The 14,715-nt window shown below is 38.7% G+C and overlaps 1 protein-coding gene across 2 annotated transcripts in view; it reads right to left on the bottom strand.

The window, feature by feature from the left end:
• Positions 1-1,377: 1,377 nt before the first annotated feature.
• Positions 1,378-14,715, bottom strand: part of kdm4b (lysine (K)-specific demethylase 4B) — a 54,311-nt gene continuing 40,973 nt past the window's right edge. For both annotated transcript variants that reach the window (XM_007246180.4, XM_007246181.4), the window contains exons 13-22: positions 14,299-14,477; positions 12,746-12,932; positions 10,418-10,494; positions 9,966-10,021; positions 9,722-9,830; positions 6,810-6,995; positions 6,194-6,361; positions 5,904-6,023; positions 3,604-3,696; positions 1,378-2,432 (exon numbers count right to left, since the gene is read on the bottom strand). In XM_007246180.4, coding sequence (XP_007246242.3) covers positions 2,067-2,432; positions 3,604-3,696; positions 5,904-6,023; positions 6,194-6,361; positions 6,810-6,995; positions 9,722-9,830; positions 9,966-10,021; positions 10,418-10,494; positions 12,746-12,932; positions 14,299-14,477 — 1,541 coding nt within the window. In that variant the 3' untranslated portion in view covers positions 1,378-2,066. The remainder of the gene's footprint in view (positions 2,433-3,603; positions 3,697-5,903; positions 6,024-6,193; positions 6,362-6,809; positions 6,996-9,721; positions 9,831-9,965; positions 10,022-10,417; positions 10,495-12,745; positions 12,933-14,298; positions 14,478-14,715) is intronic.

Below are 14,715 nucleotides of genomic sequence, written 5' to 3'. Positions count from 1 at the left end.
TCTGATCTACGTGAGGAATTCTGCTCTCTACAGGAAATAAACAGAACTGCAAGCTGACAAAAAAAAAAACAACCCCAAATCCACTTTGCTGTTCATTTACATGATCCTCACCAACAAAATAAAAATTAACGGCAATCATAATAGACAATAATTATAATAATCATATATGGACAAAGTGGACAGGTGATCCATATTAAGTCTACAATTTCTTTTCTTATTTTTTTACGAAGTCTGCTACAAAAAATCAAAAACAACAAACAAAAACAAGCCCAGACACCTGGCACTGAAAATACACCATAACCTTTGTGTACAGGCGCTTTACGAGAGTTTATGAAGACGTTTAGAACTATCTTAAACAGAGCATCTCTACATCAAAGTCTCAGGCAGAAAAAAGTGAAGCATCTAATGGTGCCATATTCCTCATTTACTTTGTACAAATAATAAATCTATATGTGTCAAATACGCTTAAATACTCGTGATAAACCCCCAGAACCCCGGCCCACCCGCCCCCTCCCCAAATTCGTGACCCCACCTTCAGACACAAAGAAAAAACAGAAAACCCTTGGAAACTGTACAGAAAAACAAAGCGTCCGTATTGTGAGTCCGATTAGCTGGGTGCGTTTTGGCTTGAGTTAGAAAAATAGTTCAAACAGGATTGAGATTCAGTATAAAGTCTGCTGCACGTTCAGTAAAATGACCAGTCCGTCCAAAAACAATCCAAAACAAAGTGGTGTGTTCTTTCCCCCACCGTGGGGAGGATAAAAAGAAGGAGGGATCAGAGAGGAGAGGAACGTATGGACGATTTTTAATGCCTTAGCCCCCAATAGATGACAACCAACCACCCCCACCTGACTGACCTGCCCACTCAAACCAATAGAAGGAAGTGTTTTACAAAGCGTTTCTCAGTCAACTCAATGCACAAAACCAAAACTATCCAATAGAAATCACAGCTGCACAATATTTTTTTAAGTAATTTCTAATGGTCAATGTAAAATTGTCACTTCATATCTATTGGTTTATTAATCGTGAAATTTTGACAGTAAATAAAGAACAAATGCCAGATTTAGGTTTTGTCAAGAACAAGTCAAAAACTGCAAAAGATTATTACGATATGCAAATAAATAATCTTACCCATCAATCCCAATCTTACCCATTTCCCAATGTTGAATAAATGTGTATATTTTCCTACTGTGGGACTAAAAGAATAATCTTATCTTAAATACAGATAAAAAAGGAACATTCTGTGGCTACTTTTGGTCCATATCCGTGCACGCTTTCTGAAAGCTGTACTGCTGGAAATTGTGGCTACAGTATTGCCAATATTTCAACCATGACCACTGGCATTTGTTCATAGGTGAGAAATTTGTGATGATTTTTAACGTTTACATCGCTTGTACAAACCTTTACTCTACAGCCTCTTTCTTTCTTTTCTTTGCAGGATATACATTATAACCTCCAGTTTTTTTTTTTGTTGTTTTTGGAAACGTTTGACTCTGAACCAGTGGATGTACTGCTTAGCATTCATGCCAAGGTAAGTTTAAACCCCTTTTTTAAGGTTTGTACTCCTTTTACAGAAGTACAAATTGAGCATTAAGGTGGCTCTTTCTGTTGGGGAAATTACTGAAGCTCTTAACTTGTATATTACTATTAAATTAAAGCTCAATCAGAATTTCTATTAAAAAAAAGTACCATTACCTGGTTAGAATAACACAGGATGATGTTTCACAGTCACATTACTGATAGACTATAGTGTTTTGCTTTTATTTTAAGCCATTACAATCCCCCCACCCCAAAAAAAAAGTAAATAGTAATTTAATGCTAGTAGTATGCTACTCAAGTGAGTGGCCATGCTCTCTAATCAGCTAACTGAGATAATACGTTTGTAAAACACACTCCTCTGCTGGCTGTGCGTTTATATTCATGATGGCTGGGAGGAGTAAAATAGCAATGAAAAGAAGGACAGCTAGAGAAAGAGAATACATGCAGTAATGGGACGTCCTCAAAGTCTTTATAAGCAGAGGAACTGCTAGCAGGTCTAGCTTTAGAATTTGGGCCTTAACGTAATTTTAATACATCGGCTCCGGTCCGCGATCTTCGGGGGGAAAGTCCGAGTTAAGGAGAGACTCCATGTAGGCGATATAGCTGGAGCTGTGTGAGAAGCTCTCCCCAGTCTGAGCCTGAGGGGCTTGGAGGGCAGGAGCTCCAGGCGTGGCCATGGGGGTGGGTGGAGCAGAAGTGCTGGTGCTGTTGCTGTGAGTAACACTGAGGCCTGAATAGGTGGAGATCGGTGGGCGGACGGGGAGCGGAGTCTGGTCTTTCTGTGATTCTGTAGCTGTCATAGGAGGAGGTGGCGGCGTGGGCAGCCGCGGGCGTTTAGCTGCCTGAGGCCCATCGGGGGCTTGAGCCTGAGGATCCTGGGGGTTCATTGTCGCCTGCAAGAAGAAGAAAGATCAAATCAGAGTCAGGTAAACTGAACACACATTTTATCATTACTATTTTGTTTAAAATGCATTTTCCATACATCTAGAAATAAACAGATTGCAAACAGAGCTGCTAGCTCCTCTGGAACACGTTGAAGGTCACAAACCAAGCTGTTGGAATTACTTGAACACCATCTAGGTGTTTTAACCAAGCAGTTAGTCCTTCTAGAACACCCTGAGGTCACAGGCCATGCTGCTGAATTTCACCAGTCACCAGCAATCCTTGCTTGATCTTCCATAACTATTTTAGGTTAACAATACTAAGTCACCAACTAATTCTTTCTATCTATTATATTTATTAGAACACCTAAGACACAAGTCAATCTGCCAAAACTTTTATAGCAGCTTTAGGTAACCATGTTGGTATATTTTTTGGAATGCTAGATCTTCTAGAACAGTGAGACTCAAACCAAACACAGCTTCTAGGTCATGGGTTACCTTGACAATCTTATACACAATGGGCCAGTGGGGGTGTAGGTTTTCATTCCATTAAAGCAGAAACACAACTGATCACTACTTGTACTGACACTACTTGTTCAGTCAGCTAGCTTTAGCCTTTAAACAAGTGGTTACCTATACAGGCTGTGTTTTTGCTTGGTTGAAATGAAAATCTGCAGCTACATCGGCCCTTTATAGATAAGACAGGGGCCCCTGTTCTAAGTCATTAACAAATTTCTAGGTCACATCCTGAGCTGCTAGATCTTCTAAAACACACAAACATGCATTATCTTTTATCATGACCTGTTATTATCTATTCTTTTGTCTTAGATTGTGTGAGCTGATAAATCTGCAAGAACAGAGGCCATCACCCGTTCAGTGGAAATGTACCTTCTGTAGGAAGTCAACTAATTATGGACCTTAAGAGGTGAAACCTACAGGAAAGTGAATAATATTCTAGAACACCTGATCATCTGTATTAGGGAAGGTTAATATAAAAGGCATATATAAAAATAAAATATCTAATTACTTTGTGCTTTGGGAAAATTTAAGTAATTACTGGTTACAGATTTAGCTTCACAAGACAAAGTTGTCATGTTGTAGATGTTAGTCGTGCTCCTTCATTTTGATAAAGAGATTGGCCAAATGTTTGCAATAGAATTTTGCATACGTAAAACACACTTACCAAACGAGTCATGACTCTCTTGGGCAGCTCCTGATTTAGAGAGTGAATCTCAGTCTGCTTTAGCATCAGCTGAGACTCGTCCTGAAACTCCACCTGAGAGAAAGAGAGAGAGAGAGAGAACTAATTAATTACAGAAGTCCATCATATCAATGTTTTAGAAAACCTTTTCTAACTAAAGCATTAAGCTACTTTTGAGTCCCAATCCTATTTCATCACCACTTGGAGTTTACACATACTGGTAGGTTGTCCCTATTCTTGTTTATTTTTTGGAGACTCACATTCCAAACCGAGGGGTCTCAGAATCACAGCAAGTAAAGTTGAAATTGAAAATAAAGAAGTGCTGTATCAGCATCGAGCAGTGGAACTGTGTTTTCTGAAAGGCTGGTTCTCTATCTAATACTTTTGGGATGAGCTGGGCAGTTAGACATTACCAAATAAAATAAACAAACAAGCAGACCTAACTTTAGTCTAATATTTTGTTTATATACTGCATTACCTGCTTTATTTTTTATTTTATTTTTAATTGCAGAATGATCACATTCAATACTGTGTAAAAGGTTTAGGTCCCTGGGAAAATAGAATTAAAAGCTCCTTAGCTGGACAGTTATTGTTAATGTTTAGGTAAAACCCAACTAATAATAAATATGGATATTCATAAACTCAGTGTTATTGATAAATAAGATGAGCTGGTGATTGAAATTATCTGCTTCAGTGGGGGAATGGAAAGCTCTGTTCTTTAAACTAGCTCACAAAATCTCAAACACTGTATTTACTGCATTTATGTTTCTGTGTTTGTTCTAATGTGATAGTTTCCATAATACGAATATACATTTTTTTGATGAGACAAATGATTTTAAATAATATGATTAGATACCTAAAAACTCTGTACATCACTATGCATCCCTAGGTAGATAATGTCACATTGCTTTTAAGGCTGGGCGATATGACATACAATTCCAAGCAACAATTTTGATCATATTTTAACATGCAGACAACAAATTATTAGCAGCAAATTCTTAAAAACGTTATTTAAATACATTTTATTCTAAAATGTGACGCACTTTATCTAATAGTACTTATTACACTGACTACAATCAAATGTGCAGTTAATCTTTGTGTTTTAATCACTGATGAAATTCACAATATAATTAGAGACACGTATTTACCAGAATAACAATACAATACTGTCACATTGCCCAGCTCCTAAATGTTCATCAGTGAGGAACACAGAGGTTCAGATGAGCCCCCTAATTAAAAAGCTGACCAGAAGAGGAGGAGAGTTGTTTTCCTCCTGCTGAGCCCCACTTACACAGCTACCTATCAAACCCTGCTCTGTTCAAAGGCAGCTGAAGGAGGGAGTGAGGGAGCGTGTGTGTGTGTGTGTGTGTAAGAAAAACATGTTCATACTGCAGAGAAACATGTCAGTGTGTGCACAGAACGTGAGGCTTCCCTCTCTGACAGAGCTGTGTGTGTACAAACTTTAATACATGTTCAGCTCAGACGAACCCTTCTCTCTCAGTATGCAGCTGTAGTCTTTTGCTGTCACATTTTAACGTCTCGCGAACACACACACACACACACCTACACCTGTACACTGTACCAAATAAACACAGTTTAACTGAACTCTGTATGAAAAATACACTACATCACACTTCAGCTCTGCCCTGAAGATCTGCAGCAGAGGCAGAAACAGACATACAAGAACAAGAAAGGAAAAATAGAGGCGAGTGTGCGAGCGAGAGAGATGCAAAGCTGTAAACAGTTACAGAACCCTGGGAGAATAACTGGCTGTTATATTAGGAAGGGTAGAGCCACTGCAGCTATATGGTGTTTAAGTGCCATATACTCTGGCACAGTATGTAATTAATGCATTATTATTATATACAGTACCAGGCAAAGGGTTTCTATATTTAATTTACTTTCACCAAGGACAGATCAACACACTCTTGGTATTTTCTCAGAGATAAATGTGGCTACATGTGTTCCTGTATAGGTTTAATGTCTTCAATATTTAAACTACAATGTAAAATTAAATCAAACACAAAATAAGGTGTGTCCAAACTTTGGACTGGTACTGTACATACACTCTCAAATCCAGGGGATCACACTATGTAAAATGATCATGAAATGGCTTGGGAATGACCACACCTGTATGAGTTGTGAGGTGTTACCTTGTAAGTGAGGTTAAGGTTGCACAACCGGAATATGTTTAAAAAAGCATTTCCACCCACAGTAGACAGTGTGTATGAATGGGGGTGAGAATAAAAGAGAGGAAGCAAGAGCATGAGCAATTCATTTACCTGGTAAAATTTGTGGACATGCTCCTTGACGAATGAAGCGTTCAGAACTCGTCCGTCTACCGTGTTCACAACCACGAACTCCCCCAGCTCAGGAGGTCCGTTGCGCAAGCAGTCATGACTCTGAGAGAAAGAGGGAGAGCGGAGTGAGTGTATATGTATTTAATATGTATACACACTTTTACAGTAGCTTTTCTAAAACAGGTATTCATTTGAGATGTTCATAGGTATATAAATGATTCTTTAGCAATTAAGAACAAAATCACTCCAACAATTGGTTTTCCTGGACTCACCAGCACGTTCTCGGGGAAGATGTTGTCGCAGTACGAGCCGTCGTCAAAGTTCACCTCGTAGTAGGTCTGAGAAGCGAGTCCGATGATGGTGCAGCGATAAAACCAGCCGTCACTGCTCCTGCCTATCGCCTCCTGCCCCAGCGAGAGATCCCGGGGGCCCGACTTCACCTGCACCACAAAACCCAAAGTTACAAACACCTTTTAAAAGGACCAGTTAGCATGTGCTTCCTTCCACTCACATCAGTGATTGCAGCATTACTGGATAGTTCAAAACACTTGTAAGAGAATACTAATTGCCAATTCTGTAATCAGCTAGCATCATGTGCCCGCACTATTGTGCCACCCCACACAGAGAGCAAGAACAGGTATGCTCTCTGGGACACGCGGCTACAAATAGCTAGGGAGCCCCCAGAGATCCAGCCTGAGAAAATGGCATGGTGGGACTAATGCTTCAACAGCCTCTCTAGAGCCCTTAAATACAGTTTTTAATAATAATATTTAAAAAAATTATCATCCAATGCCTAACTTACATAAACATATACATACTAGTACAGTATAACAGAGTTTGTTAAGCAGACTCTCACTGTAAAGTAGAATAACTAGATTGTGGACATACCTTCAGAGAGGTCTGTCTGTGCTTGTGACACGTAACGGACACCACATACGGCCAATCAGCAGGCTTCATTACCACTCCGGCCAGGTGGGCGCAGGTGACGTGGAAGGAGGTGGAGCAGTTCTCAAACGAGCACTGGATACACGCTCCGCAGTTCTGCTTTGTGGTCTTGTGGCAGTAGATGCACTTCTGTAACGAGACGATGGCAAAAGAAAATCAGTTTATTGGGAAATTATAAAAAAGTTTCTTAAATAACAAAACCAGAAAATGCAAAAAGTCTGCAGTTCCCCAATTCTGCACAGGACTATTTTTACACTGAATTTCTTTTTCCTATTTATTTCAGCATTATAGATGTGTTAGGAGGTTAGCATTATTTACTTATTTATCTACTAAAAGTACACAAAAAAAGGAAAGCAACATAAAAAATTGACATGGTGTTTACTTATATACAATAATATTAACTGCACACAGACGATCTAAAGAAAATAATTCAGTGTTTATCTGTCCTGTTATGATTCAGTTTGACTAATTTTAAAGTACATATATAAAAGAAAATCAGTAAATGTGTTTTTACTAATTTCTGGAGTTTGTAAAATCTTAGCAATACTTAGTGTAATGAACATATATATAGTGGTAAAATAATAATTTTACATTTAAATTATGTATAATAATACAGGTTTATATTATAAGCATACTGTATACAGAATGTAAAATAAAAGCTGCAAAGGCTAAAAATTAAGGTCAAACATATAAAAGTAAAACTAAAATGACCCTAGTTATAAAGGGTGAATACTTTAAATCCACATTTCTACTGATTGTATTTTTATTAATGGAAATAAAATGTTTATTAAAACACAAACATTGGACTATGGATAAAAATATTTTTCGTCTTTTGGATTATTAAATATGGTTTCTAAAAGCAGGAGAGATAATTCAATCGAAATTCATGCCTATAACTGTGTCAGAGTTCACTGAGATTTTGAGGTTCCTTAACCTCTGCCCACTAGCTGTGCGCAAGGTTTAGGCATGGTTGTGATTTGGCTAAGGCCTTAAGAGCACAGGCAAATAAATTCAAACTTAAAGAGGAAAATGCTAATGCATCATTTTAACACTGGAATTCACACAGTCTCTATTGAAGAATAATGATGGAACAAAGCAGGCAGTTTTTGGTGCAGTGGCTTTCAGACCACACCCACTCCTGCACAGCTATATAATCCCAGTATGATCTCAATATGTTCTCCTCTGCATTTCCAAAGAGTGCGACCCACTCCACCCCCTGCTGAGTTTATTGATAGACAATAAAACTTCTTTATGAAATTGTCGATACTTCATTTCAGCTCCCGCCGGCCAGTCGCACAAATGTCCAACAGGCTCCCGACACAGAGCCGGGGTGGAGATATTTCACACGGCTGGATTTAATATTCCACGGGGCAGAATCATGAGACAGGCCGAACAGTGAGGAGAGGGAACAGGAAGGGATTTACGGGCATCAACGGCTCACGGTTTTATTTATACATGCATCCGAGATCCGTTTCTGCATGCTGGACTCTAAAGCTAATTAATAGCACTTACATATTAGTGTTATATGGCTTTAAAAGGGTCTCATATTGTGTAATTTCTCTCAACTTATTTTATATCATTACCCAAATCTTTGCAAAAACTGATTAAATTATACTGAACACTGCAACAATTATTACTCATACTGCTTCACAAACTGGTTTTCCAAACTACACTAGCAACTGAGAAACAATACTATTATTAATACATATTAAAAAAAAGAACATCAGAAATCTGGTTCTGTGACTGGACTACGATGAGTAAGTTCTGTAAAACCAGCAGCATGTGGGAAGACCACCAGCAGGCTTCCAGACTGCAAAATTTAACAGTGACTCAGAGCTGCCTGCCAAGCTGAGCTGAGTCTATGACAACTTCAGCCTCTCAGTGCCCGACTCTGCATTCAGAGGACTGAAGATAACCCGCTGAATTCACACACTAAAGGTGAAGTGAATCACTTAGCAATAGAAAAAAACTAACAGAAGCCAGAGCTGCAGTTCCCAGAATCAATGCAGAAAGTAAATCACTAGGACATTAGTGATCATTAAGCTGAGATGATTTTTAGAAACTCTGTATATTCCCTGATTTGATTAGCGTCTAATTGAAGGGCATCTGAGAGCAACAAGGGACGAGTCGGCTTCTATAAAAAGAGTTTATTTCATTATAGAAATCATTTTTAGTCGCTTACACAATCTCTGAAGCGCCTTCTTCCACTTAAGGCCAATATGACCTTCATTTGGGTGAGTGTGTGTGTGTGACTATAAATTGCATTTTAAAAATGTATTTATGAGGGTCTCTGTGTGTTTATTTCTATCCTACTGTTTGTTCATCTATTTACACTTTCTGCCATTATTATTCTATCCTTTGCATGCTTCTATCTATTCTTCATTCTATCCCACCGTGCTATCATCTATTCACCCTTCCTTCCATCCACCCATCTTTCCATTCTTTATTCTAACCCACCATCCTCCCCTCCATTCACCCTTCCATCCATCCATTTATCCATTCTTCTTTCTATCCTACTGTCCATTTATCCATTCATCCTACCTTGCATTCACCCATCCATCCTTATCCTACTGTCCTTCCTTTCTTCCATCCATTTTTTCATATTGCCCATGCTTCCCCATCTATCCATTGCTATTTCTATCTTACTGTCCTTCCATTTATTCACCCTACCTTGCATTTACCCATCCATACATTCCTCTCATCCTACTGTCTTTCCATACATTCACCCCTTCTTCCATCCACCCATCTATCCATTCTTATTCTATCCCTTTATCAATCCAACCAAATACATTTTTTTGCTTTCTATTCACATTTTAATCAATCCTTTCTTTTAATAAGCACAAACACATTCTTACCAGACTCTTCCTGGTGTCTGGGATGGCGCTCACATCCACAGGTTCTCGCTCCACAGAGTTGACAAACCGAGCCTCGGCCACTGCGATGGCGCAGATCACGTGCACCCACCTGCAGACCACAGAAAGCAGCTTTAGCACACAGTAAAGCAGTCTTTTCATTTAAACGCACACTCTGAGCAGATTACTGCGTACATGTGACAACACATCATGCACACAGCTTAACCACACCAAACAGTTACAGCACCTGTCGTCCGTCGTCATCTTCAGAGCACCTCCTCTAAGGTTACATAAACAGCAAGCCTGCAACACACAAACACACTTATAAATTAACTACAACTCGCTGTGCAGTGGTATTGAATTGAATTATCATAGTTAAAAATCAGTTTATCACAACTAGTCTGAAAGTTAACAACTACAGTTAAATGGTGAATCCAGTCAAACTATGTCCCACATTTCATGTCCCAGGTTATTATTGGTAAGATATACTAGTTGATCACACTTTATGCCCCATCCAAACGTCCACAAATAGAAGTTGGTGAGTACGACTGATGATTTAATGCGACACAAGTAGATAAAAGGTGAAAAGATAAATAACTTATCAGTTTTCACCACTTGTTAATGTGTTTGCTGCCAACTTGGATACTGAACTTATGTGATAAAAACCTATTAATAAAAGGAATTGATAGGATAACTCACCGCTGTCCAGGCCACTGCACTACACCGAGAACACATCCAACCCTCCTGCTTAGTGTCTGGCTTGACGCCATAGCAACCTAGATGGGGGCAGGACAAGTAAGAAAGAAAGAAAGATCATTTAATTTAACAAACCCCTTCTTTGCTCAAGTCACCTTTATTAATATTGGCCTATGAGAATTGAATGATTAACTAACAGAAATGTGTGTTACTGTGAAGTACAGATCTGTGTTGTGCCACCGTTGTTTTTTTTTGTTTTTTTTAATTTCAGAAAACTACATTCAATTTGCCCACATAAAGTCTCCAGAGGGCCTATATATATATATATATATATATATATATATATATATATATATATATATATATATATATATATATATATAAATAAATAAATTTAATACATAACAAAAAAGCAAAAAAATAATAATAATAAAAATCAAGACCAAAATTTAAAAGAAAACACCTGGACAAACCATTATGGGGTCTAAATGTTAAAGCCATAGGTGGTCTTATCTGCAACCTATTTACAAATAGGTTCCAACAGCCCAGTGAACACCGCTACATTACCCAGCTTGTACACAGCCCATGTGACGCATGTTGAGCAGACTAAGATTACAGAAAAATGCAGCTCGTGAAAAGCAAGAGCGCAAACAGCTGCAAAACACAAACTTCGTTAAATTGGACGGGATGTTTCATTTTCGGTGCACACACAACTTTTACTTCTCAGCCAGATGCCTTATCTTCAGTAACAAATCCCAAAGTCTGCAACATCCACATCTAAATATCCACATCAATTACCACCCCAGCTGGAAGTGTGTGTTTGTGTAGTTTTACAAGTTTGTTCAGAGTGGACAGTGTGTATGCAGCTTGTGTGGACTGCACATATACACACACGCGCGCGCACACACACAAACAACAACGGTGTGCATTTAATGCTGCAGAGAGCAATCATATTGCAGTGTCACCTCAGTGAGCCGTACACACACACACACACACTTCTCTCTAATTGGCTACGCAGCTTACACTCAGCCCGAGGAGAAGCACAAACTAAACAAACTACTTTTTCCCTCGTTTTCTTCGCTGCCCCTCTGCCTCAAATCTGTGCAGAAGCAGAATGTTTGTCAAAGTAAATACAGACTTTCAAGGTTCAGCCCGAGTGGCAGCAAATTGGCTGGAATCGTTTGACTGACACTGTGGTGCCAGGAAGAGGACTGCTGTCTGGCCGGCGAGGAGAGACGAGCAGGAAGCGGTGATTAATACACAGCGTGGGAAGAGGAGCCGGCTCTACTGGGGAAGTGTTCTACAAACATGGACGATGGGGAGGAATGTGGAAGCGACCATACAGTACAAAAATGCTACAGCAACAGCCCAGGGTTACCGCCTATATTAATGGGACACCTACAGTTACAATGTTTCTACAAATCACTTTTTTCCTTTTTTTTTTTTTTTTTCCTTTTTCCTTTGAGGAAAGATGTGGCATCAACTACAAATATGCAAATCACTTTAAATTCAAGTAGCAATCCATTTAATTTTGTTTCCACACTGAAAGCAGAAGCATTTCTGAGCAGAGAAGTGACAAAACAGCTTTAACATCAGCTTTAATTACTAAAATACAACCAAGGTGACAATGAGGTGTTTAAAACTCCAGCAGTACTGTTGTGTCTGATATACCACCATATCAGTGTCAAGAAAAACAGGGTGAAAAAGGTGTATAATGGATGTAAAAACGAAAATATTATACTACAAATCTGTAGTTAAATTGTCCACATTAGTGCAAAAGTAGCAACTAAAGCTTTAGTCTGACCATTCTGAAAATAAGTGAAATACATCTGCAATAAATGTGCCCATGTGAGCAGCCACCAAATGAATGTACAAAGCACCCTACAAAATGACGTATAAAATTTGTGTTACATATGCAGTCAACAGGAATATCAATTTTATAAATTAATAATAGCAAACAAGATATACAAGAGCTGCATCCATGTGTTCCAAAACAATGAGAAATAGAGTTTGATAGACATTTTACTGTGTGACAGTGTAAATCTGTTTAGTGTTTCATCAGTAAAGGAAGTATCTTCTTAATTTTTTCAAGTAGTATGTTGCAAAGTCAGCATGTAATGGCAAGTTCAGGTGAGCTTTTTCCATAATTAAAACAGCGGTACAGTCTCCAACTGGACTCCAGCAGGTAGAGCCACAAGGTGGTGGTTTCTATCAAGTGTCAGCCTTGGAGAGAATTGTCTACTCCTCACATAATAAAAGATCTTGTAAATGCAGGGTGTATGGTAGTCTGCAGTAACTGCAGTAGGGTGTAGGTCCAGGTGGAATACTCACTAGCGTGAACTTGCAGGTTGCAGCTGGTGCAGGCCAGCAGGACACTGGTGCCGTCCTCTCCGATGCGGGCACTGGAGGGCAGAGGCTCTGTATTCTCTGCTCCGGCGCTAAAGCACATCTCAGGAACCAGCGGCCGGGTTCGAGTTCCGCACAGAGACTTGGCCACGGCAGGGGGTTCCTTATGAGGCTGCACACAAAAAATACAAAACACAGAAATACAGTTAGTTACACACTGCTACAGATGCACTGCTTAAACATGCATAAAAAAAAAACTGTTAAATGAGCAAAACTACAAACACCATCTGTTATAATGATCTTATTGAAAAAAAATCTTACACCTACAGGTTAAGTTGTAATTTGCTTTGCTTTCAGGTGAAGAAAAAAATGAAGTTTATATTTTGAGTAGTTGTTTGTTTTAAATACCTTAAACTGTTTAGATAAAAAATATGAGCCCGGCATACTATTTTACCCAAGCATACCCAGCAAGGGAAGGGGTAGCAGGATAAAACTAATTTATTGAAAGAAGAAAGTTGTAAAAAGCATTAATGCATTAATATATTATAGATAATAGGGTTTAAAAATTCTTCAGTAGTAGTTGATGTATCTACTGAAAAGTTTTACTCATGTAAAATGACTTCAAAGACAATTAAAAGTATAAAAGTGTAAAAATAACGTTAAGGGGAAAAATACCATTATGAACAAAAGCTTAGGCCGTGCCACAGGTTCCTATAGGGTTATGACTATAATATTATTTATTAAAATGTTAACTTTGAAAGATTTGGCTTCGTGTTTCAGCTGCATATGTGCCCGTTGAGAATGAATGCATTTTAGTAGAACATAAATATATTAAAGAAGTTGGGACATTTCATTCAAGTTCTCTTGAGTCTCTGCACGAATCATCTTCATACTTGAAAACATACATCTGCTATGTTGTTGCTGGAGTGTGCCCCTGACTTGCGCAGGTGAGATGGATTATGTATAAACCAATAGGGTGTTGAAATGGTATATGTTTATACTTCTCACCCAACCCCAATCAGATTGGATGGAGAGATTTATCTGAATTGTTGTTTTTTTTTTGTTTGTTTTTTTTATAAGACGGCATGAAAAACTGAAGTAAAAGTAACGAGGTCATTTTTAAAATGTAAGGAGTAGAAAGTACAGATAACTGTGTGAAAATGTTAGGAGTAAAAGTGAAAAGTTGCCTGAGAATTAATTACCCCAGTAAAATATAGATAACCAAAATTTCTACTTAAGTAAGGTAATGAAGTATTGGTACAAATGCCTGTAGATCAGCAGCAAAAATCACAGGCAAAGAGATCAACAGAAAATTAAAGGAATATAATAAATAGAAGTTTTATATCAAAATTATTGTTTAACAATATTAGTCAAAAAAAAATCTGTTTTTCCAAAATCTCCATAAAATCTGAACTCATTCCGAGGGGTTTGGCATAAAATGTCTTGGTCATCATAAGTAGTCTGCCTGATGCCCAAGACATTATCATTCGTTAAATAGCGGTTAGAAATAAACATCATGTGGTTATCGTGGCCGCTACCTGTGAGTATGGACAGAAGAGCATACAGACGGCACAGTGAGGCTCAATGGTCGCCATGGCAGCATTGAACTGCTTCTCCGCCAGGAAGTTGGGTGAGCGGTTCTGCCACAGGAGACCCTCCTCTGGTTTCTTGGCCTCCTGCCCCACATCGCCCCCCTCTGGCAGCCCTGAGTATAGCTCTACAGGGGGAAAGAAACACATTCTTAAAATTTATTTTTTTATTTTTTTTAACAGTCATGATGGTGTGATGCAGAGAATGGTGGCAAATGTTGCTTAATTGTGTGTTGTAATCTAGCTTCAGATCCTCCTGCTCTGACTGAAGATCATCTTTGCTCTTAATTATAGACACTTTGACAGCCAGATGTTACGGTAGAAAGGTCTTACAACCGGTGGCTCTACCATATATATCAGTGGGAG

This window comes from Astyanax mexicanus, chromosome 16 (genome assembly GCF_023375975.1).
Source record: "Astyanax mexicanus isolate ESR-SI-001 chromosome 16, AstMex3_surface, whole genome shotgun sequence".
NCBI lineage: Eukaryota > Metazoa > Chordata > Actinopteri > Characiformes > Acestrorhamphidae > Astyanax > Astyanax mexicanus.
The sequence above is the reverse complement of the archived record's forward strand: the minus strand, read 5'-3'. Positions and strand labels throughout refer to the sequence as shown.